A 26032-nucleotide genomic window follows, 5' to 3' on the forward strand; every position below is an offset into this window, starting at 1 on the left:
CTTTAGTTTTTAGATTTATATCATTTCTTGGTTGCTTTTCCCTTAATATTTGGGATGTTTTAATGACTAATTTATTGGTAATCAGAACAACTTCCTTCAGGCAGCTTAAAGTTCCTCAGAATTGTTTTCTCTTTGAGGAAAAGATGTGTGATGATAGTTAAACTAAAAAAAATTGATGATCTGACCGCCATAATCTTTGTGACTTTTCCAGAAGCCATGTGGAAATGCTACTTCAGCTTTTGCTTGGAAAGGTTTGCTAAGAAGACAAGTAGTCAGTTCCTCAGAGAGAAGGTAAGGACTTACTTTACCTGGTAGCAGTGGCTGGCTAGAGAGTGACTGTCTTCTGGATTCTGGGACAGCATCCAAGAATTTTGTGCATTGCTGCTCCTCCTGTGAGTGAGCTGTTACTCTGAAGGTCTGAGTCTGCTTTTCCTTTATAATGGCCACTGCTTGGGGAGGTGCCCTCCTATGGACTGCACTTGGCTCAGTTGCCCAGATGATCTAATACTAAGTGAAACCATCTCAGTCCCCTCTTTTCAGTTTTCAGAATGCAAAACTGCTTTTGTTCCTGTCAGAGGCCAAAGACCGCTGCCGGGATCTTATAACATGTAACTGAGGGATTTTTCTGATTTCAGAGGCAAGAAAGAACCATGATTGCATTCAGGAAGGCTCATGAACTCAAGCTTCTACCAGAACTGCAATACAAGCAGTGGGTAAGGACATGGAAAGTGGGTCACTGCTAATTATATGTACTTAATTCTAGTTAGACTATACTGGTGTCATGTTTTTGCATATATGTAGTTACATGACTAACCCCATTTAGAAGTTTGCAAGGGAGATGTAGAGCGTGTTTATATTTGGCTGTCATTGGTGTGTGTTAGAAATGGAGTCTGTGCCAGTAAAGGGGAGGAACATTGCATATAGTGGAAAACACTCAGAGCAAAGGCTCAATTGGGGTTTATTTTGTTATCTTTTACTGGACATCCTAGTCCTGAACACATGCCTCATCCAGATTAAGCATTGATAGAAAGACAAATTATAGCTGTGTTCTTGTGTTTTAGAAGCTGACATTTCTAGTAAAAGGCATATGTTAATGTACCCCTACCTTCTGGAGTGCGTAAGGATTATTATAGAGGGCAGAATAATGTGCTGTGGGAATACGTGCTTCTAGACTTGGTTTTGCCCCTTAAAGCTAGGTGATTTGGGCAAACCACTGAACCTGAGTTTGTTTACTTGATTTTTAAAATAGTGATAGTACTCTTGTTTCTGCTACCTCACAAAATTATTGTGAGCATTACATGAAATAATGAATGTGTTAACATGTTTAAATACCAGAGAGAGTGGAGGGACATAGTCAATAAACTCCAAGATAACAAATGTCAACCAAGAATACTCTATCCCGCAAAGCTTTCCTTCCTCTTTGAAGAAAGAGTAAGGACCTTCCCAGATAAACAGAAACTCTGGAATTTCATTACGACTAAACTCCCACTCCAAAAAATACTACAAGGAGTCCTAAAGCCAGAACCAGCAGAGGGATGAAAAGAACAAAACAAGACCAATCTAAATAAATAAATAAATAAATAAATAAATAAATAAAACCAGAGAAAAGACAAACAAAATGGCAAATATAGAAGCTAACATATCATTATTAACTCTAAAGGTAAACAGACTAAACTTTTCAATAAAAAGACACAGACACAGAGTTGCAGGCTGGATTAAGAAACAAAACCCAACCTTTTGCTGTCTCCAGGAAACACATTTAACTACAAAAGATAAAAATAGACTGAAAGTAAAAGGATGGAAAACAATCCTACAAGCAAATGGACCAAAAAAGAAGGCAGGAACAGCTATACTGATATCAGATCAAACAGATTTCAAACTCAAAAAGGTAAAAAGAGACCCAGATGGTCACTACATTATGATCAAGGGGACAGTACTTAAAGAAGATGTAACACTCATTAACATATACTCACCAAATGAAGGAGCACCAAAATTTATCAGACAACTATTATCATCTCTGAAAACAGACATCAGAGAAAATACATATGTTGTGGAGACTTCAACACACTACTATCAACAATGGCTAGATCATTGAGACAAAAAATAAGGACACTAAAGCTCTAAATAAGGATCTAGACCTCATGGGCTTAACTGAACGCTATAGAACACTAAACTCCCCAAAAATCTGAGTACACATTTTTCTCAAGCACACATGGATCATTCTCAGGATCGATCACATACTGGGAAACAAGACAAACATCAACAGATATACCAAGATTGAAATACCAACCATCTTCTCTGACCATGAAGGCATCAAACTAGAAATAAACCATAAAAAGAAGGCAAGGAACCCTCCTACTTCATGGAGATTGAAACCTATACTGCTGGAAGACCACTGGACTAATGAGGAGATCAAAGAGGAAATTAAAAAATACTTGGAGTTGAATGACAAGGAGGACACCAATTTCCTAAATGTATGGGATGCAGCAAAAGCTGCAATAAGAGGAAAATATATAGCAATACAGGCTCACATCAAGAAACAAGAAAGAACTCAAAGAAACAACCTAATCACATATCTCAAAGAACTAGAAAAGAACAACAAAAAAACCCTAAAACCAGTGGAAAAAAGGAAATAATAAAAATCAAAACAGAAATAAAGGAAATAGAAACTAAAAAAAATCCAAAAATTCAATGAAACCAAAAGTTGGTTCTTCAAAAAAAATAAAATAGACAAACCCCTAACCAGGCTCACAAAGGAAAAATGGGAGAAAGCCCAAATAAATAGAATCACGAATAAAAGGAGAAATCACAACAGACATAGCAGAAATCAAAAGAATAATCAGAGACTACTATGAATAATTATATGCAAACAAATTCAACAATCTAAAAGAGATGGACAAATTTACAACTTTACAATCACCCAAAGCTAGATAAAGAAGAAATAGAACACCTAAACAGACCAATTACAAGCAGTGAAATTGAAATGGTCATCAAAACCCTTCCCAAAAACAAAAGCCAGATGGATTTACAAATGAATTCTGCCAAACATTCAGAAACGAACTAGTGCCTATCCTTCATAAACTCTTTCAAAAAATTGAGAAGGAAGGGATAATACCAACCACGTTCTATGAAGCCAACATTACACTAATACCAAAACCAAACCAGGACAACATGAAATAAGAAAACTATAGACCACTCTCTCTAATGAACACTGATACAAAAATCCTCAATAAAATTTTAGCTATCAAAATCTAACAATGTATCCGTAAGATAATTAACCATGACCAAGTAGGATTTATTCCAGGGACACAAGGATGGTTCAACAGCTGAAAATCAATCAATGTAATCCAACACATCAACAAAAAGAAATAAAAACCGTATGATAATATCAATAGATGCTGAGAAAGCTTTTGACAAAGTACAACACCCATTTATGATAAAGGCGCTTGAAATTCTCGGGATACAAGGAACATACCTCAACATCATATATGACAAGCCCATAGCCAGTATCATTCTCAGTGGTGAAAAGTTAAAAGCATTTCCATTAAGATCTGAAACAAGACAAGGATGTCCACTCTCACCATTGCTTTTCAATACATTACTGGAAGTCCTAGCCAGAGCAGTAAGACAAGAGAAAGACATACATGGAATCCAAATAGGGAAGGAAGAAGTTAAACTATCACTATTTGCAGATGATATGATAATATACATAGAGAACCCCAAAAACTCCACAGAAAAACTAATCAATCAGTTTAGAAAAGTAGCAGGATACAAAATCAACACACAAATCAGTAGCCTTACTATACACAAACAATAAATTTGAAGAAGAAGAAATCAACAAAACCATCCCTTTTATTATTGAAACAAAAAAAAATCAAGTACTTGGGAATAAACCTAACAAAATAAAGGACCTATACAAAGAAAACTATAAAACACTGTTAAAAGAAATAGAAGAAGAAACAAAAAAATGGAAAGATATACCCTTCTCATGGGTTGGAAGAATGAACATTATCAAAATGGTCATCCTACCAAAAGCAATTAAGAATCAAAGCTATTCCAATAAAAATTTCAATGATGTTCTTCAAAGAAATAGGACAAATATTGATGAAATTCATATGGAGCCACCAAAACCCCAAATAGCCAAAGCTCTCCTGAAAAAAAAAAAAAGGGAGTGGAGATATCACACTCCCAGACTCCATACTATACTACAAAGGCATAATAATCAAAACTGCATGGTATTGGAACAAGAACAGACACACAGACCAATGGAACCGAATAGAAAATCCAGAAATAAACCCACAGATTTATGGTCAACTAATCTTTGACAAAGGAGCAAAGAATATGCACTGGAACAAAGAAAGTTTGTTCAATAATGGTGCTGGGAAAACTGGGTTGTTGCGTGCATAAGAATGAAACTTGACTACTGCCTCATACCATGCACAAAAACCAACTCAAAATGGATTAAAGAACTAGACTTAAGACCTGAAACCATAGGGGCCTCCCTGGTGGCACAGCGGGTTGAGCGCTGCGCTGTGCAGCTGTCCGCAGCCTCTGCAGCGCCGTTCGATCCCAGCCAGCTGGTGAGAATCCCACACGGTGCGGCAGACCTCTCCTGTCACACCCGCTGCTGCCCTCAGCAGTGTATTTCTGTCGTCTGCCTGTTTTGCTCCCTCCTCTGTCTGGTAAATCCTCTCACCCTCCCACGCCTCTGGCCTGTACCCCAGCTCTTGTATAAAAATAAATAAATCTTTTTAAAAAAGACCTGAAACCATAAAATACATACAAGGAAATATAGGGGAAGCACTACATGACATACGCCTCAGTAACATCTTTAAAGACACATCACCAAAAGCAGTGATAGTGAAGGCAAATATAAACAGCTGGTACTACATTAAATTAAAGAACTTCTGGACAACAAAAGAGACAGTAACCAAAACAAAGGGACACCCCACCAATTGCACACAACACTAATGATAAAGGACTAATCACAAAAACCTACAAAGAGTTGATGAGACTCAACAAAAACAAAATAAATAACCCAGTCAAAAAATGGGCGGAAGAGCTAAAAAGAAACTTCTCCAAAGAGGAAATGCAAATGGTCAACAGGCATATGAAAAATGTTCAGCGTTACTTCTAATCAGGGAAATGCAAGTCAAAACTACAATGAGATACCATCTTACACCAGTGAGAATGGCCCATATTAAAAAAAAATAGCAACAACAAATGTTGGCGAGGATGTGCAGAAAAAGGAACTCTCCTGCACTGCTGGTGGGAGTGCAAACTGGTCCATCCGCCATGGAAAGCTGTATGGAGATTCCTCAACCTGCTAAAGATGGAGCTTCCATATAATCCAGCAATTCCACTCCTAGTATTTACTCAAAGGACACAGAAACATTAATTCAAAAGGGCACGTGCACCCCTATGTTTATAACAGCACTATTTACAATAGGTAAGCTATGGAAACAATCCAAATGCCCAAAAATAGATGACTGGATCAAGAAAATGTGGTACATATACACAATGGAATATAACTCAGCAATCCAAAAAGATTAAACTCATGCTATTTGCAGCAACATAGATGGAGATGGAAGGAAGCATGCTCAGTGAAATAAGCCAGAAGAAAGAGAAAAATACCGGATGGTCTTACTCATAGCAGGAATTTAGAAAATCTAAATAAGGGACCAGGAGAAAGTAATTATAATGAAGTAAAAATCAAAATCAACAAGCAGCTATAAACCAGAGATGCACTGCAGGGTAGGGGGGAGGGAGTGGGATCAAAACAAAGGGAGGTGGGAATTGTATGGGGACTATAACCAAGATGAAAATGCATACATTGTGCAAAAATGAAAAATGATGTAAAAAGTATATAAAATTAAAAAAAAAAGTATCAGCATTACATTGTCAGGTCAATGGGAAATAAACTGATATTGTTGATGCAAAAATAAAATAAAACAAAATGTTTAAATACCTTCGGAGGGATATAAGGACAGAATTCTGTATATTGAGTGCCTTTTATTTGTTTGACTCTTGAATCATGCAATTTTTACATAATTGCATTTAATATCTTGCTTATTTTGTATTGAATTCTATTTTTTTTAAAGATTTATTTATTTATGCATATGAGAGCTGGGGTACAGGCCAGAGATGTCGGGGGTGAGAGGATTCACCAGAGACAGAGTCGGGAACAGAACAGGCAGACTGACCAAAACACTCTACAGAGGGGAGCAGCAGGCGAGACAGGAGAGGTGTCATGTGGGCTGCTCCCTGGCTGGCCAGGAATCAAACTTGTGCTGCAGTGGCTGTGGATTGCTTCATAGTGCTGTGTCTTAACCCCTTGTGCCACCAGGGAGGTTTTGAATTCTTTTTTACATTACATTTTTGTATACTATCTGAGGTCCTGTCTCCCACTATAGCATCTTTCTGGGAAAAGACTTGGGCCTCAATGAGTTCAGCTGCTCCTGCTCGAACTCTTGAATGCTGGCAGGACACTCACCCTGATAAATTCAGATGGGTTTTACTTTGTTGCCTTGGCATTCTTGCTCTCTTTCCATGTTCCTTTTGCTGTTCACCATCCTGGTTATCTCAAACATCCTTTGCTGCACAGATCTTGCATGCTGCTCTTCTTAAACCTACCATCTCAACACCCATTTGCAGATTTTGCCTTTCAATGAGAGTCTTTGAATATACTGCTTCTCAGATTTCTCTCTGTAGAACAATATTTTAGAATTGTTTTATCCTCTGGCTAAAGCTGCTTAAGTTTCCTTAATTTACCCCTGGCCTGTATTTCTGGCTTCACTTTCCACTTCTCCGGGTTACATCCCATCCCTTCAGCTAACTGAACTTGGATTTCATTTTGATTCTAAGCTCTCTCATCTTCTACCTCTTGTGTTTTCTGGTTGGAAGATGCTTCTCTTCCTGGGAATCTGTGCTTTCACCTGACACTCTCTTCAGTCTTAGCTTAAATGGTACTTCTTTTCCAGGAATTCCTTTTCATCGCTACCGCAGGTGCCCTTCCCAGGCATCATTCTTTTTCTGTCATGACATGTATCACTCTGACTCCTACAGGACTGGATGCTCTGTGGGCACTAGGGAACATCCCTGATTTGCTTGTTATGAATCTAGCAAATAAAGTGTACAGTAGAAGTGCTTATTGAATGAATGAATTATATACTGCCATTTACTTTTTTAGTTTTGTAAAATTGGATTGGTTTTGGTTTTTTCCCCTCTGTTAATGTGGATACCACCATTTTAATAGATAAGATTTCTTTCTGTTCATTTACTTGTTTGGTTATATTAAAATAAAATTACCAAGCTTCAGATATGAACATTTTCATGACTATTGTTATGTAATGTCTAATTATATTTCAAAAAGATTGTACCAATATGTAGTGTGCCCAGTTCTGGTTGAATGAATACTTTGTTTCCTTACCACAAATACTGGTTTTATCTTTACTGATTTTTATAATCTGTTTGGTGGGTATGGGTTTTAGTATAGCAGACTGTTTTATTAAAAACTTTCAGTCTAAATTATTTAAACCCTTTTCTTTTCATCTCTTTTTTGATAGCTCTGGGGATTAGAAACAGGGAAGGCAGGAGGAATTGGAAATTGTTCACTTTGTGTCTGCCTGGCAGCCATGTAAAAGATTAAATTGGAAGATTGTTGAAATTATTGTTCTATTTATATAGATAATTAAGTTTTTGGTAGTTAATTTTCTAATGGTCCTTTTCCTCATCTAGAGTCAGTTGTTACTGAACCATAACTTCTTAAAGGAAGCTCTGGAAGTGGCAGTAGCTGGCACAGAATTGTTCCGAGACTCTGTGATGATGTGGCAGATGAAGCTGCAGGTGCTGATTCACTCCAAGAGCCCTGACATAGCCATGTTATTTGAAGAAGCCTTTGTGTGCCTCAAACCCCAGGTCTGTGAGTTGGGTCTTTCGTATTTCATTCTATTTGGCAAGCTTGTTAAGATGTCAGACAAAACTCATATGGATTTTACTTGTGTGATGAGAACTGGCACTGGGAAGCATTCGTGGTGATGGTTCAAGGGTCAAGAATAGAAGAATTTACTTCCACTTAATAGCCTGTTTTTAATTCTTTATTTGAAAATGGACTAATTCTATACAATTTTCTGTTCTATTGAGATATTTTATAAGTGAGAAATATTAATAGATTATTCTTCTGAAGCCGAACTTAAATCCAGTTTTTAAACATATTTATCTAAACCTTACAGCTTTACTGTGAATCTTTCATAGTAATGGGAAAAATTACTAAAGCAATTTCTATAGTAATAGGAAAAAGTTTTAACTGTTGTATTGCTCATTTGTGTGTGTGCCTCTGGGATATGAGAGAAGGTCAGACAGTTTATTCTAGAGTAGTTAGTTCTTACATTGTGCCTCCTAGATAGCTGACATATGACCTGGGTAGCATGGGTCTGACTAGCTGTGGGCTGTTAATTACTTAATTAACTAACAGGTAATTGATGACAGTAACTGTTGGCAGTATTCCCTGACAGAAGGAAACTTTGGGTGACTTGGGCAGAAGGCTGTCTGTGTTATGGCTGAGGGTGCTGAGACTTCCGTCACAGTGATGGCAGACTAGGAATGATTCAGTGTTTTACATACTGGTTCTCTTAGAAGCAATCTTTCTCTATATAGTGAGTAGTTTGCAGAGCATATTGCTAAGCTGTTGTTTTCTACCTTTTTTTTCATTGTGAGCAGGGCTGTCTGCCATTGTGGATTTCTTGGGCAGAGTGGAGTGAAGGTGCTAAAAGCCAAGAAGACACTGAAGCCATCTTTAAGGTATAGACTCCATGTTCTAAGTCTTGTGATATGTGGCGAATGAGCAGGTAGACTCACTAGTTGAGTAGCTTTAGTTTCTTTCTTTCTTTTTTTTTTTTTTAAAGATTTATTTATTTATGCATATAAGAACTGGGGTACAGGCCAGATGTGTGGGAGGGTAAAAGGATTCACCAGAGACAGAGCAGGGAACAGAACAGGCAGACTGACTGAAATACACTGCTGAGGGAGCAGCGGGCAAGACAGGAGATGTCTGCCACGCCACGTGGGTATCTCCGCAGCCGGCCGGGATCAAACCCACACTGCAGAGGCTGTGGTCAGCTTCGTAGTGCTGCACTCAACCGTCTGCCCCACCAGGGAGGCCCAGCTTTAGTTTATTTCTATAGCATGTGTTTCTGAAGCACTGTTGAGTGGTCTGGACTGTTTCTGGGAAAATTTGCTTTGATATTTATAAGTTCTTTTTTGCTTTGATGTGTAAAAAATATTTTTTATTTTAAATTACAGAAAGCTATGTTAGCTATCACAGGTGCCGACTCAGTCACTCTGAAGGATAAGTATCTGGATTGGGCTTATCGAAGTGGTGGCTACAAAAAGGCCAGAGCTGTGTTTAAAAGGTACTCACAAATGTTCATAGCTGTTACTGGTTTTATAGGTCTCAGAATATGTATCAGAAAGAGCTGTTACTACTTTCTTTGGTCCCTGATTATATATATCACAAAGAATAACTGAGGAAGTAATCCAAGAGGCTTTTTCAAAAGCTTTTCTTTCCCTTTTTGAACAATAGAGGCAGTTCATACCCACTGTGAGATTGGGGATGGGGGGGGGAGATAACTAAAGATACGTGGTAATTTCATATTTAAGAGAAAAATCATGTTAAAGTATTTCAAAGTTTGTTTTTCATGTACTTGAGATTATACTATAATTCTGTTTTGTATATTGCTTTAATTAATTAACATCAGAATAGCTCCCTGTCCGGAATAGTTCTTCATGAATATCACTTATTAAAAATAATTACATGGCATATTGTTCAAGGAGTTGTGGTATAATTTATTTGCCCACCATGATACTACTTTGATGAATATTTGTGCCCAAATATTATTTGCTTATATTGGAAATTATTTCCTTAGAACATATTGTTTTTTTTTTCCCAACTTGTACACTTTATTATTTTTTTTTTATGTCATACAAATGGACAACTTTATTAAATGATTGTATTCTCATTGCAAACTTTTCCTTAGAACATATTCTAAGAAATGGAATTATTACTGTCCTTCAGAAAGACCTCGAGATGTAGGAGAGGGAACTTAAAACTGGGAAAGTGAGAAAGAAGAGAACAGAAAGAAAACTGGGTAGAGAGGAGTTAGTGGTGGTGAAGAGTAAGCAATGTTGAGAGTCAATGCTGAAGTTGAAATATTGAGAGTGACGCTGGTCAGATCCCATTGCATTGAATCCCAGCCAGGTCTTTATTAAGCCATGTGTTGTGAAGTACTGGCATAGGCATTTATATTTGTGGGGATTTATATTTAAGAGGCTTTCTGTCACTTCAAAAATAACATCTCTTTTTCTTTTCTTTTTTTTTTTTTTTAGTTTACAGGAAAGTCGTCCATTTTCAGTTGATTTTTTCAGGAAAATGATCCAGTTTGAAAAGGAGCAAGTGAGTGTTTTGTCTTAGGCATTTCTTGTCTGGGAAAATTGATATAATGATTACTTATCTATGGCAGCATTTTGTTATTTAAAAAATCTCAAAATACAGTGTAAATTTCTGGTTCCCTTTTACAGTGTAAATTTCTGGTTCCCTTTTTTTCATAATGATAATTTAAGAATTATGGTCATTAAGCAAAAAAGAGAAAGTACATGCCTGCAAAATAGAAAACTCCTTCCTGCTAGACAGGGCGAAGTGGACTTCTCTGTCTCCATCCACAGTGTCTGATTTGTTTCTCTTACTGAGATGTAGGGTGGAGAGTAGGCACTCAGTAAGTTTTTCTGGTGTTAACTGAACTTGTGAGTGAGGAAAGATGCAGAAAAGTCTCAGTTTAAAATAATAAATGAAAATCTAAATGTAGCTGTAATCCCATCGTAGTAACAACCAGCCATATTTTTTAAATTTTTTATTTATATGTAAACAGTTTTATACTGTTATATTTCTGACTTGTACCATATGGAGGTTTACTTCTTAACATTTTATAAATGCATTCCTATGTTTTTATATAATCATCATTTTTAATGGTTGCTGTCTTATTTTTATAAAGATTTATTTTTATTTATGCATACAAGAACTGGGGTGTAGGCCAGAGGTGCAGGGCATGAGAGGATTTACCAGAGATAAAGTGGGGAGCAGATCTACTGAAATACACTGCTGAGGGGAGCAGCAGGCGAGACAGGAGAGGTCTGCTGCGCCATGTGACATAACTTCCTGGCCGGGAATTGAACTCATGCTTCAGTGGCTGGTGATAGCTTGATAACGCTTAAACTTTAACCCCTGTGCCAACAGGGACACCCCTGCAGTGTTATTTTTTTTGCAGTGGAGGAGGGTTCACTATTTCTTTATGACAAATGCTCCACATTTATGATCCTCTCTAGTCAGGAGTTCTTTGTTATCAGCCATGCCAGTTGGAGAATGGAGTCATTGGCTCACCTGTCCATCCACTGGCCCTGCAGATAGCATAGATTGTAACTGGCTGTTGAACCTGCCTATTACCTTGTCAGCCTTGGCCTTGTTCATCTACACAGACATTTGGTCCTCGGTGCTCATAATATGATTGCTGGTCAAGCCTTCTGCCACACAGACAGTTCCATGAACTTGTAGGGGTTATTCTGCTTAATACACTGAATGTCTCCACCAAAGCACGAGTGTGGTAAAGCTATTAAACCCAGAATTTTCATAAATGTTTCTTTACATGAAGATTTTCTTCCCCGTAGTTTCTTGATATTGAAAACAGGGTGTTGCAAACTTTATTTTTATAGCAATTTTTTCCTTTTGAATTATTTTGTTGAGATAAATTTAAGTTAGATAAATTTAAGTTCTCTAAATTCTCTTAGTTCTCTAAGCTTAGAGACACTAATTTTTTACAAATCCAATTTTATTTATTGTCTTTTTAAAAAGTTAAAATCCTTGAGAAGTAGAGCATCACTTCTGTGTCCTGTGGCCTTAGTAGAAAGGTTGCTTCAGAATTTGGAGCAAATCATGCCACTGTTGCCACGGACATGAGCTACCTTTCCTCAGATGGCTCTAGCTTTAGTCGTTTGAGTGACTGTGGTATTCTTTGTACATATAAGTATATCTCTTGTGTAAATAGAATTCAGTTTCCTCTTGAACATAAATGATTTCAAGAAGAGCTGTATCTTCCCACTAGTTCCAGAGACACAGCGGCCAGCAAAAATCACCTTGGACCACAGCCTTCCATATTTTAGTTTTGTTCCCAGGAAATTTCCAGAGGCACTAAGGTTTTTTTTTTTTAAAGATGATTCTATATATATTGTTAGATAGTCCTTGAAGAGAATTATTCTGATTTATGGTGGTAATCAGATATGTTAGTATACTTATTTTTGCACACTTTCTCCAAGTGTTCAGTTTAGCTTTTTCTCCTCTATTTTGCTAGTTTGGCATTTATTGTTTGCATTTGAATTTAAAAAATTTTACCTGTAAGGTTGAAATTTTATTTTCATAATTTTGATCACTGTGTTGGTCAGTTATCTGTTCTTACTCTATAATATGAGATAGTCTAGTTTAATAATTGATAGCCAACTTTGGATTAATGACATAATATTATGTGCCTTGGACAAGACACTTAATTCTAAGCCTCAGCATCTTCATCTCTAATGGAAGTCATAGTACCCTTTCCAGGGGTGTAGGGTTATAAGGCTGATGAGGATATTGGATAGAAAGTACTTGTCAGTGTCATGCACTTTGACAAAGTGTGCTTCTGTTTTTCATGCATGTGCAAGATATAAGGTTAAATTGACCTTCTATATGGGCCTCTCTGGTGGTGCAAGGGGTTAAAACGCAACCTGTGAAGCTCTCCGCAGCCACTGTAGCACGAGTTCGAGCCCCTGGCCAGGGCGCTACCCACATGGTGCAGCAGACCTCTCCTAACTCGCCTGCTGCTCCCCCCAGCAGTGTATTTCAGTCAGTCTGCCTGTTCTGTTCCTCACGCTCTCTGGTGAATCCTCTCACTCCCCCCCACCTCTGGCCTGACCCCAGTTCTTGTATGCCTAAATAAATAAATCTATAAATAAGTAAATTGACCATCTATAAAAAGATACAGCCTCATTGAAGAGAAATTTCAATGAAAAAATAATTATTTTTTCTATACAAAAGGATTTTTTAAGCTGTCGATCTGCTTTGAAAGTGAAAGAAAAGGAACTATATTGATCCTGGAACAACATTGGATGTAGGGTTGTCAACTCCCACATAGCCAGAGATCCACATATAACTTGCATAGATCCTCTACATGTGTGGGCTCTGTGTCCAGGAGTTCAGCTAGTTAATATCTGCCTGGGTTGAATCTGTGAATGTGGAATATCTGATAGGAAAAAACTGCATGTAAATGGGCTAGCACAGTTTATTTATTTTATTTATTTTTAAAGATTTACTTATTTATACATATAAGAACTGGGGTGTAAGCCAGAGATGTGGGGGGTGGTGGTGAGAGGATTCACCAGAGGGAGTGGAGAGCAGAACAGGCAGATGTACTGAAATACACTGCTGAGGGAAGCAGTGGGCGAGGCAGGAGAGGTCTGCTGAGCTATGTGTGTTGCTCCCTGGCCAGCCTGGAGACCGAACTCATGCTGCAATGGCTGGCAATAGCTTGATAGCATTGTCTTTAACCCCTGTACCACCAGGGTGGCCCAATGGACTGGCACAGTTAAAACCCATGTTCAGGGGTGAGCATTTCAGTGGAAGCAGAGGTAAAGAATTAATATATCCTAGGTGTGGTAAGTGTAAGCATTTTAATTTAATTCTTTGCATTTCTCTAAGAAATAGTACTATCCTTGTTTTATGGGCGAGGAAACTTCCAAGGACAGAGGGTTTAAAAAACATGTCAGGGTTATAGAACTAATATTGAGATTTTTTTTTAAAGTATGGACATAGGACCTCCCTGGTGGTGCAGGGGGTTAAGTCGCAGCACTATAAAGCTCTCTGCAGCCACTGCAGTATGAGTTCAATCCCCCGGCCAGGGAGGTGACCTACATGGCGCAGTAGACCTCTCCTATCTCGCGCGCGCTGCTTCCTTCAGCAGCGTATTTCAGTGGATCCGTCTGTTCTGCTCCCCGCTCTGTCTCTGGATCCTCTCACCCCCTGCACCTCTACCCTGCACTCCAGGTCTTATATGCATAAATAAATAAATCTTTAGAAAAATAAAGTATGGATATAAATATGTTTCACAATAGACATAGCTAGTATGTGCCAGAACCCAAATATTCAAAAAGAAAATTTGCCTGTAGGCAGTGGAAATCTTCTCCCTTTATTTAAATCATCATCTCTCAGGACTTTCAGATATATTTTCCTGTGAAGTTGCTCTTGTTCCCCAATTGAGAATTATTTTTTTCCAAGATACCATAGTAAAGTGCTTCTATCACTGTTACATTTACTTTACTCTGGCAAGTAGTGCATTTGATTTTTCTCTGGAAGTTGAGAACCAGTCTGAGTTTATCCTGATGCTCCTTCTCTTCAAATCCTTAATAGGTAGTAGTTGCCTGACAGGGTGGTTGAAGTGACTTTATGACATGATGAATTAGTCTTTTGAGGCAAGATTGTCTGGTTTTTCTGTTAGGAATCCTGCAAGATGGCAAACTTGAGAGAATATTATGAGAGGGCTTTGAGGGAGTTCGGATCTGTAGATTCTGGTAAGTAAACTGCAGTTATGACACACAAATCTGTTTGCCTCTGTGATCTCTAACCTATCAGTGTGGTTAGAACAGTATTTCTTAACTCTTTGTGTCATGGTACTCTTCGAGAATAAAACTTGCATCCTTCTGTTATTGCCTCTCTCACTTTGTGCATAAATACTTATAGACATCAATTTTGCTTGTAATTTCAAGTTTACAAGCCCAAGAGTCCATGGGTTTTCAAATAAGAACCCTGGATTAGAGTATTTGCTTGGTTTGGTTTTCTTAAAAAATGTAATCTTTGTAAGAAAAGGCTAATGATGTAGGTCACAGAAAGCAGTGGGAGTTACAACAAAGGGATTGTTGGGTGCTTGTTGACATTAGTTGTCATTTGCTGTTCCACATTGTCCTCATTTGTAAGAATGGGAAACATTACTGAATAGATATGTCATATAAACTTTTTTTTTTTACATGTGAACTAAAAAACCGTCGCATCTACTTACTAAATTCACATCTGAAAAAATGTTAACTTTTTTAAGATTTCAACATACCTCTTCCGGGGAAGTGAGTGAGAATGTTATCTTTATTAACCCAGGCAAGCTTTGTTAAACATGGCAGCAAGGTTATAGTGAACTCATTCAAGTCAGTTTCACCTTGAAAGAGTCTCAGAAAAACTCTTCCTCTAAAATAATGTTTCTGAGTTTAAGAAATATATAGTCTGTCATGACTAAAGTGAAGTGTTCTACTTAAAAATGTTTCGCTATATCTTAGTGTAAAGAAGAGAGATACTGTAATACATAAAGTTCTAGTGAAATTATGGGTAAAAATTAAGTTTCTTAGAGAAATCTTGCATTGAGTAAGTACTAAGTAATTATGTGTATCTAATAAATCCTTGTCAATTATCTAATTGTACACTTACAATAAATTTTGTTGTTCCCTTCAAAGATCTTTGGATGGATTACATAAAAGAAGAATTAAACCCGCCCCTCGGGAGACCTGAGAACTGCGGACAGATCTATTGGCGGGCCATGAAAATGTTGCAGGGAGAGTCAGCAGAGGTTTTTGTAACTAAACATGCTATGCATCAGGCTGGCCATTTGTGAAGAGAAAGAACATGGCCAACTTTGTGAAATAGTACTGTAGACTCTCTGGGCAGATTTGTAAAATGAGTTCATTTACAATTTGCTCAGAGATGGCAGACAAGATGGCTGTCTGATTTTGAGACATGCTTTCATTTTGTTAATGCATTAATACTTAATTCTGGAAAAGAGAACTGTTTAGTGGCCATAGGCTACTTGTTGAGTCTGAACCTACCATAGGTTTCTCAAATATATGGACTATTTCCCAAAATATATGGAAATTGTATAGTTGAGATTCTTTTATTACTCCTGGCCAAGCATGAGTATCCCTAACCTAGAGTTAGGGATAAGTAAAAAGGGAGGAAAAATTATAATTCTATTTTGTTTATTATTTTCTTATTATAAATGTATATGTAGTATGCATTTATTGTAGAAAGTATGTAGGAGTAAAATACAATGTGAAGTGGAAAATTAAAAACATCCTGTAATTCTCTCATCTGGAGTTAAACTCAGTAATTTTATTTCCTTTGTCAAAATTGTATTAAACTGTTAAATCACTTACACTTTCATTCATTGAGTGCCCATCATAAGCAGGAAAGAAGGGTAGCTTTTGGGGATGGAGGTAAATGTTGAGCTGGGTGTCTTGAGAGAGCTGGTTGAAGCAGCAGGGAAGGATGCTGGGTATTGGGGAAAAGGTTGTCTTTTCAGAAGATTAAGGTATTATAAAGATATCTTAGCATCTCTGGGACTAGTCAGCAGAGAAGTGTTTACATTTGGGAGACTGGCAACAAAAGAAGGGTGTGGGTAAGAAATAGATTAGAGTAATGCTGAAGGACTTTGAGGTGAGGAGGGAAGAAGTCTGGGAGCAGAGGAGGCAATTGTTTGAATTTTATAGTCTTTAAGGTAACATTATAGTGCACTCAGAGAAGCCTTCAGTGCAGTTTTACTTATGTTGTTTTCCATGTTATTAAATAGCTTTAACAACATTTAATGAATTTATAATATTTCATTATGTAGCTGAAGTAGGACTTACATTACTAATCCCCTATGGTTGGACCTAGTCATTTTTAACTTTCTTCTTATGAATGATGTTGATGAAGATTCTTGTGAACCTTTATTCCTATTTCTGCTGGTTATTTCCGTAGGAGATTGACATCTGACAGAATTACTGGATTAAAGGATATAACTATTTTTAGAGATATTGATATATATTGCCTAATTGCAATGTATGAAAATGTCAACATTTTTACCTGTATGGGTGTAATATTTTTTATTTTTATAATTTTCATAGGTGAAAACTGATATTGTTTTAATATGTATTTCTCTGATACTAGTGAAGTTACTGTGTTTTTCTGGTTCTCTTGTCTTGGGATGTCCTTGAATATTTTGTGGACTTTTTCTAAGTTTTTAAAAATATATTAAGAATATTCATCTTTTGTTTCTTTATTGCAAATCCTTTTAATCAGGTTTCTCAAAATTTCATAGTGTTTTTTGATATCCAAACGGTTGTGTGTGTGTGTGTGTGTGTGTATGTGATTTGTGTTGTTGAAAACCCTTCCTTTTGCTGAGGACAGCTCGTTTTTGTCCTCCAAGCAGTTAAGTAATTTCTCCACAACCTTTGTGGTCATTTTTCTCTCTGATTTGTGATATTATCTTTATTTTATATTAGATTTCTGTGTATATTAGAGCCTGTTTGAGGACATTTTTATTTTGAGTTTTTGTACTCTAAATGTTGTTTGTCATTTGCTTTAAAATAAGAAAAGTCACCCTTATTTCCCCTCCATTAAGTCCCAGGAAGCTTAACATTCCAAATACTTTCCTGGCATTTTTATCTTAGGAAAAAGATGCTTTTTTGCACCTAAGAGATGAAGGCAGTGGGGGGGGGGGTGGCTTCTTAAAGCAAAGCTGTGAAGGTGGCTCAACTTTGTATCTAGTTCTCACTATTGCAGGTTATGAAAATACTTCCAGCTAGTTCACTGGAGCTGTGAGGTTAGATGTAAGCATCTAGTCCCTGGGTGAGTTTAAGTTAGCATTGATCAGCTTCTCATTTATACTGGCAACATTTCAAGTGCTGTTTACCATGGGACAGCACAGATTATAGTAGAGTTTCCACCATCACGGAAGGTTCTGTTGGGCAGTTTGATCTAGATCCAGTTAGAGTGGGAGAAATGTACTTAAGGGTCAGAACAGCCCACGTTAATTGGTCACATTCTCTTTCAGGTAGTGAAGTCTACATAGAGAAAAAGGAAATACATAGTTTATATATAAACACATTCTTTGAGGAGATGAAGGAATATGCTCTGATGTCCCAACAGCATGTCAAAAGGTGGTCCTATAAGCAGTGAATCCTAGTTTCCAGCTTTTCTGCTACTTAGATGTTTATGCAATTACACACCTTGAGAGGTTTGGTTTGGGGGGGAGGTGAGGGCTGGGGGTTGGAAGGAGATAGGAGAAGTGAGGGCTACGGGAAGTTTTTTAGAGGTGGGCTGATCCCCATCTCAGGCCCTGCCCATCTTCTGCCACTTTTAGGTTGTAGAGTGCCAGTCTTTGAGCACTGAAAGATGGGTACGCAGGTCAAATTGTGAACGTGTCCTATCCTATGTGGTGTCCAGCACATTGTAGGAATTTTGTTTTGATTATCCGGCTTCTAATGCATTAAAGATGGAGAATTACTGGGTTGCTGAGTCGCCACATCTATCTGAGGATGAGTTACAGGCTAATTCAGGTCTGAGTTCTAAAGAAATCTGTTGAAGAGGGTGGAATGTGGTTGGAGCTACAATTGCATTAAAAGTTTCAAGAGCTGAGCTTTATTCACTATCAGGTAGACCCTGGTGATAGAATATACTAACAGAAATGACAGGTTTTGGAGCCTAAGCACATCCAGTATGGTTGGTTAGGGAAAACATTTGCCATTCCAGACTCAATATGTCCACCCCGGGATCTGCATCAGCGATATTCCCAGACCCGTAGGTAGGGGGCTTTCGCTGTTCCGGCGCGCGCCGGCCTGCCAGCCCCGCCCCGGCCCGCCCCTGGCTTCCTCGTGACCCCAGTGTTCCGCCCCCCTCGGCCGGGAGGGAGCACCCCAGGCTGATTGGCCTCTACGCGGCGTTTGGTGGCCGGGCCGGCGCGTCACGTGGTCAAGCAGCGTCCGAGGCGCCGAGCCACGGGCCGCCGGGCATGGACCGCCAGGCCGCCGGGGCCCAGGCGCTGGGGGCCGCGGAGCCGCCTCGGGGCCCGCCGCTGCTGAGCGCGCAGGAGGCGCCCCCCAGCCCGGGGGTGAGCGCCGCGCTGGGGCCGGGTGCGGCCACCACCTGCGGCCTGGGGCGGGAAGTTGCGGGGCTCGCGGGGCCGGGGAGGCGCTTTAGTTGGCCGGGTGATCGCGGGACGCCGTTTGGGCGCGCGTTCTAGCTGGAAACGGCCGGAGAGCTGCGGGTCTGCGCGGTGGGGAACCCGGAGGGCGTGGGTGGGGAAAGCTCTCGGCCCCGAGGGCGTCTCTGCGTACTGGTGAAAAGGGAGGTGGTGCTGATGACCGAGGGCTGGGGTTTGCAGCTGGGGGCCTTGGCAGGGGTCAGGTGAGGGCGGAGAGGAGAGGGATTTACCCTGAAGGACCTATGTTCATTGGTGGGGATGATCAATAACCTGGATGTTGTCTCAAGCGCTCTCTCCTTTTCTATTTACCTGAAACCAAAAGGCCGGTTTGATGCGGGGTTTCCAGAAACTTGTTTTCATTTACGCATCAGACAGCTCCTGGTTTTGCAAAGACCGTTTTACATCCGTCACCTGTCCTTCTTTGCAGTCAATAATCTGCTAGATGGTGAGCTCCTGGAGGGTAGGAACTTTCTGTTTATTGCTGTTAAGCCAGAGGCTAGCTAGTGCTGGCCACGATTGACAAGCCTGTTAATTAGATGGAGAAAAGGAATGCTTGTTTAAGCATCTCAAATAGTAGCTAACCAAAGTAAGAAAAATGTAGCCATAGTCTTAAAAATACTTCGAAATGCACATAGGGAGAGACTAATTTTGACAGGGCATAGCAAGGGATGTGCATTTCCTCCCCAGGGTGAGGATGGAGGTGCCTGCAAAGGTGTGGAGATGAGGAAATACTGGACAAAAGATTTGGATCTGAGAGCTGGGATCAGATGTGAGGGGGAGGTGAGGATGCCATGATTCATTTAGTGCTGGGCAGTGGAGGGGCGATGGAAAGGTTTTTGTTTTTTTTTAAGTGGAGTAGGGATCATCACCCTAAGGCTTGGCAAGATGGGTGGGAGGCAGGTAGGAGGACACTGCAGTGGCCTAGGTGAGAGGTCCCCCACCACATGGCCTCAGGTGGAATTGACTCATCAAATCCAGGTGTGACTAGATCATCTGCTTAATTGGGCAGGTGCCAAGTGCAGTTTAGATTAAGGGGCCAAGAAGGTGGATTTGCTACATACTAGGTGTTTTTATGAGTGTTATTTTATCATAAACCCCAATCTCTTAAGCAGAGATTGGGGTAGGTGTTGGGAGAGGCAGGACAAGAGGCGAGAGGAATAGTCCCTGTGTTTTGCTTACCTTCTCTGTCTAGCCTGCCCTCCTCTTTGCTGCGCAGTTGCTTTTTGCCTACTGTGGCAACAGTGCCCTCATTTGGAATCCCTGAAACTTCCTTAATGGCAGTCAACATTTGTTGTTGATTTTGTTTTTTTCTTCTTGTCCATTTTGAAAGAGGTCTTGGTGGTGATAGAATTTCAGGGTGATGGTTGACTGTGGGGGGAAGCTTACCTCAGTGCAGCAAAGGAGCTTAAGCTCTGCTCTCCCCCTGTATCAGTCAGGAGACAGACTATCAGTTGTTACATAGATAAAAAAGTAACTGGAAAGACAAAAAGTCAACATGATAGAAGCGCCTTCGGGTTGCGGGTTGCTGGTAGAAACTTCCTCACCTTAGGGCTGAAGGAACCCAGGGCTGAGGTTGGGATGATTTAAATGTAAAAGCTCAGAGGGAAGGCTTTGCAGCGCTAAAATACAACCTCTTGTTGGGCAGGGGTGTGTGTGTGCTGATCCAGGGGGTGCTGTGGACCCAGGACTCAGACCTCTTAAGAGAGGGTCCAGGGATGAGGCTGGTTGTGGAGGCTTTGGCAAACAAAACTGGGTTCAACAGCCAATATAGGAAGGTACTTTTGCTGCAAGGGATGAAGAAGCATCGCTGGGGTGATGCCTACCGGAGTAGAAGGAGCCGTGCCAGAGTCTGACAGGGCAGAGCAAAATTATGGGTTGCAGAATCCAAGCCCAGCATCAAAAAGGGGAATATGGACGTTGGGTTGGGGGCTGAGACACAATAGCTTAATTCCCGGCATACCCCAGATGTTCAAGTCTTTGGACTTTCTTTTTCCTGCAGGCTGGCTCTGCCTCAGTGGACCACTCTCATCGGGAGAGAGAGACTGAGAAGACCACAGATAGACTAGGCAAGTAGAAGGCAGAGATTGGGGTGGGTGTTGGGAAAGGCGGGGCAAGCAGCGAGAGGAATGGTCCCTGTGTTTTACTTACCTTCTCTGTCTAGCCAGCCCTTCTCTTTGTTGCGCAGTTGACTTTTCTGCCTACTGTGGCAACAGTGCCCTCATTTGGAATCCCTGGAACTTGCTTAATGGCAAGTTTGGACTTAAGTCCAAACCCATCCCTTCTACTGAGAAAAACAGCTTAGGATAGCGGAAGGAGCTTTGGAGCCAGGCAAAATTGTTTCCATTTCCAGCTCTAGGTCACAGAGTCCTGAGCTTGAGTTTTGTGGCCTTGGATAAATCACTTGTCCTTTCCTTATCTTTAAAACACTTATCTCAGGAGGTTGTTCTGAGAATTAGGTAAGCGGCTGTAGAAAGATAATAGGTATTAGCTGCCAGTGCTATTGAAATTGAATTATAACTAAACAAAGCGGAAAAAAAAATCAGTACCTAGTCACACTAGCCACATTTCAAGTGCTTGGTAGCCACAATGATGCCCTGATGGACAGCATTGACTATTTTATAGAGCTTGACTATTAGCACAGGTTATGCAGGACACTGTGGGCCAGATCAGGCACCAAGTATGAGAATGGTTTACTCAAGGTGAGCCAGGCTTAAGTGTTTTGTTTTTCCTTTTCCTTTTAACTCTCACCACAATGCTGCCTCCATTTTACAGAACTGGGGTGTAGGCCAAAGTTGTGGGGGGTGAGAGGATTCATCAGAGACAGTGGAGAGCAGAACAGGCTCCCCTGAAATACACTGGGGGAGTGGTGGGCATGTCAGGAGAGGTCTGCTGCATCATATGTGGGTCAGCTTCCTGGCCAGGGATCGAACTCAAGCCGTATCATTTGACAATTTTAAAGCACAATTTGTATTTAGCACAATTGCCCTCTTATGCAGCCACCACTGCTATTCATCACCCCAAAAAGAAACCCTATGCCCACTAAGTAGTGATATTTATTCTCCCTTCCTTGAATAATCTGCTCTCTCTCCATGGATTTACCTCTTCTGGGTAGACAACTGTGAGCTGCAAGGAAATAGCATTGTGTATGCTGTGGTCTTTTATGCTGGCCTTTGACTCAGCACAGTATTTTCAAGGTTCACATTGTAGCAGGTGTCAGTACTTCATTCATTTCTATGCCTGAATACTTCCATCCTAGGGCTACACCACGGTTTGTTTGCCTGTTCCTCAGTTGATAGGCATTTGGGTTTTTCTGACTTTTGGTGATTATGAAAGCTGTTCTGAATGTGCTTAGATGCATTTCATTAATACCTGTTTCTCTTGGGTGAACATTTAGGAGTGGAATTGCTGGTTATATGGCAGTTCTGTGTTTATGTTGTTGAGGAATCGGTTGAGTGAATTTCAGCTCAATCACATATGCAGTAATTGGCAGAATTGGGATTTAATTATAATTAAACCCAGGCAGTTTGGCTCCACACCCACCCCCTGAACTCTTTGCTTATAGCTAGTTGACTCTGTCGTCACACTGTTGGTGGCTGGTTTAGACTGTGGCTTTTCCCACCCCTGACCTGGCATCCCCATTGCACCGTATCCATTGCTCTTCTTCCCCAAATTTTTCCCTGTTATCTTGAGACCATTTGAAAATGTACCTTCCCTCTGTCACTGGTATCAGGCCGCTTTGTGAGATGATTTCTGCTTTCCTCTCGCTACCTCCTTGGATGCTCTCCTCAAGGATGAAGGGAAGACTGGGAGAGCAAACTCAATTCAGGCTCCTTTGGTGAAAGCATATCCATTGCCAGAGGCCCTTTGCCTCAATGACATGTAAACTACCCAGACATATAAACTGTGCCTGCCTTTTTGTGTGGATTACAGGACCTGGTGATTAATGTCTTACTTGTGGCAAAAGCATCTTATTTACATCTAAAAATGTAAATAGCCTTTTTCAGCCAGAACCACCAACTTCCAGTAAATCGTCAAATGACCTACACAAAGGAAACAAGGAGAGGCCCCCACTATATGTTCTCTGGGCCTTTGAGAAAATGCGGAGTTGTTCCCTTGGTCATATACTTGTAAATCTACAAGAAAGGTGATAATTATAGACATCGGGGGTTGGTGGGGGGTTGGCACTGTTCAAGAAGGAATGCCCCACATGTGTTCTCATGGCAAAACTCAAGAGTCTATAGTGTTCCCTGGCATGCAGTTGGCATTGCTGTGAACACGCAAGTAAAGGGCAAGATTCCCACCAAGAGAATTACTGTTGGTGTTGAGCATATTAAGCGCCCTAAGAGCTGAGAGCGCTTCCTGAAACATATAAAAGAAAGTGATCAGAAAACAAGGAAGCCAAAGAGAAAGGTGCTTGGGTTCAACTGAAGCACCAGCCTATCCCACCCCAAGAGGCACACTTGGTGACAACCCCCAGGGAGGCGCTGAACTGCCAGACCCATTCCCTGTGAATTCATGGCATGATAGGTGTGAAAAAAAAATAAGACTCTCTGGATTACGCCCCCCCCCCAAAAAAAAAAAAGTAAACAGAACATAGTTCTCAGGTGGTGAAAGCATTGTCTGCACCATTTACTGCTGCTCTTAGTAAGTCTGCCAGAAATTTGTCAAGCCCCCTGGGTCTGCTGGATCTGGTTTGCTGCTTGTTTTTTGACCCTTCTCCCTTTGGTCACTTTCTTAGCCAGCAGAGCACAAAGCGTCTCTAATGATAGTCCTGCGGGTGCTGAGGACGCCCATTCAGAAGAAGAAGGCTTTGCTGTGGATGATGAGGATTCTGATGGGGAGCCCAGTACATGGGAGCTGTCAGAAGGGGTCTCCAGCCGCCCGCCCAAGGAACAGGCCTCTGACCTTTTTACTGAGGACTGGGACCTGGAGTTGAAAGCAGATCAAGGGAATCCTTATGGTAGGTGTGGGCTTTCTGGGGTTCTGAGACCCTCCAGCCAGATTACCTCTAGAGGCAGATAGTTTGGAAGAGGGATGCATGTCTGTGAGCCCAGCCTGATGTCTGTGACAGCACGAAAATTTGCAGGACAGCTGTGTCTCTGGTGAATCCTCAACCTCCCTAGCCTGTGGCCTATACACAGTTCTTGTATAAATAAAAATAAATCTTAAAAAAAAACCACAAAACAAAATAAATAACTTGCAAATTCTGCATTTGACTCCTTAAGGTATCAGTTAGTTTTAACACTGGGACAATGTTACTCTCTCCAAGTATCTTTGTGTGACTAGAGCAGGTGCAGACAGAAGGGCCTTGCTATCCAGCTGCTTCCTCTGCACTGCTAAGAATGCTCGCTCCTCTAAGAAGCACAGCTTCAGGTTGTGCTTTAAATGGACATGCTTGTGGTTCTTCAGGAAAGGAGGACTCTGTGTGTGTGTGTGTGTGTGTGTGTATGTGTCTCTGTGTGTGTCTGAGCATGTGTTTAAACAAAGTGCAATGTCTGTCCCCTAGACATTTCTGGTGCTCCATTTTCACCTTCCCTCCTTCCTTAATCTGTCCTTTACAACTGCCTGCAGATGCCGAGGACATCCAGGGCTGCATTTCTCAAGAGGTCAAACCTTGGGTATGCTGTGCCCCACAAGGAGACATGATCTATGACCCCAGTTGGCACCATCCACCTCCACTGATACCCCATTATTCCAAGATGGTCTTTGAAACAGGACAGTTTGATGATGCGGAAGACTGAGTGTACAGCCTTTTGCCTGGTTGGTGGGTAGGTGCGCCCTCTGGTCCAAGGTCTTTTCCTTTCTTTGTGGTGCGAAGTCATGTCTGAGGAAACATTCCCAGTGATCCCAGAGTTGGGTACACACTCTGTGTTAAATAAGGCACCACTGTCCCCCTTTCTGTTGTTGTTTTTAATGAGCTCCTCCTGAAGTGTGTGAGTCTGTGTCTGTGTCAGGAGAAGTTGTGTTCTTTATAAATAAAGGTGGAAAAAACCAGCTTTTTTTGTCTACCTTCCCCACCCCCCCCCTTAATTAGATACTTCTGAGCAAAGCCTTACTCCTTCATTTAAAATGCCTGACTTGCATTTTAAGGATCAGGTACTTGAAGACTTAAAAAGTACTCTGTAAAAGAAAATAAAGTTTATAATTATAAAAATGGAATGTACATCTTATATATACTGTATATATACCATATATTGTTGATGCTGCCAGATAGATAGAAGCAAAGTATGTTATATAATATATAATTCTATATATAACATTTTAAAATTATATGGCTTTGCTTTTATATATCTGCAGTTATTGGCAGGGGCTGGAATCCTGAAGACATTGGTGTCTTTGTGGCTGATTGCTATTCCTGTTGGTGGCAAACCGAACATTTATTTAGTTAACGAGGACTTTTTGCAGGCAGGAAAGCTAAATGGCAAATTAATTAAACCAGCAATTGTATAACCCCCAATTGGCAAAAATGTTTTAAAATTATTTTCTGTTTAATTTTATGAAGTCACTTTTTTTTATTTACCTCGTTTGAGGTGGACTTTAAATGAGGAAAATAAGACTCAAAATGTTTCAACCTCTCCAAGATCAACCAGTCAGGAAGCAGCAGAACTGGCCTCTAACCCACACATAACTCTGAAGTCTGTTTGCCTTGGTTGCCCTTGGCATGTGAGAGCCTAGGGGCAAAGCTGCGATGCTTCAGGCCGCCACCTTTCCCACTTTGGAAGGCCAAGGAATCCTTTCACACCACTCCGCCTCCTTGTTGAAGCTGAACCCAGAAAAAATTTCAAATCCAAAATTTGAGTCAACTCCACAGCAGTTAAATGAAACCTTTTTCAGAGTCCCAGCAGAGTGTGAAGAAGGCAGACCCTTTTGAGGGAAAGCAGTGGCCTTCTGTGACGGGCCTCATGGCTAAGGTGGTCCTCTCCGGACGTGTTGCCCACGACACTTCTCCTAGCCAGAGT

General features: G+C 40.5%; 2 protein-coding genes across 2 annotated transcripts in view; both read left to right on the plus strand.

Annotated features, from left to right (window-relative positions):
- UTP6 (UTP6 small subunit processome component) overlaps window positions 1–15728 on the plus strand; it is a gene marked incomplete at both ends in the record, with an annotated part of 35167 nt that extends 19439 nt beyond the window's left edge. Inside the window, 8 exons of the mRNA XM_084237349.1 lie at window positions 212–291; window positions 636–713; window positions 7738–7917; window positions 8719–8799; window positions 9301–9410; window positions 10384–10450; window positions 14571–14643; window positions 15571–15728. Coding sequence (XP_084093475.1) covers window positions 212–291; window positions 636–713; window positions 7738–7917; window positions 8719–8799; window positions 9301–9410; window positions 10384–10450; window positions 14571–14643; window positions 15571–15728 — 827 coding nt within the window. The remainder of the gene's footprint in view (window positions 1–211; window positions 292–635; window positions 714–7737; window positions 7918–8718; window positions 8800–9300; window positions 9411–10383; window positions 10451–14570; window positions 14644–15570) is intronic.
- Window positions 15729–18881: 3153 nt separating this feature from the next.
- COPRS (coordinator of PRMT5 and differentiation stimulator) lies at window positions 18882–24814 on the plus strand (the record flags this gene model as incomplete). The annotated part of the gene is made up of 4 exons (XM_084238193.1): window positions 18882–18980; window positions 21073–21143; window positions 23816–24033; window positions 24645–24814. 4 exons carry the CDS (start codon window positions 18882–18884, stop codon window positions 24812–24814), a joined length of 558 nt encoding a protein of 185 aa, XP_084094319.1.
- Window positions 24815–26032: the final 1218 nt, after the last annotated feature.

The sequence above is a fragment of the Talpa europaea genome (assembly GCF_964194135.1).
Source record: "Talpa europaea genome assembly, chromosome: 7".
In the NCBI taxonomy this organism is placed as follows: Eukaryota; Metazoa; Chordata; class Mammalia; order Eulipotyphla; family Talpidae; genus Talpa; species Talpa europaea.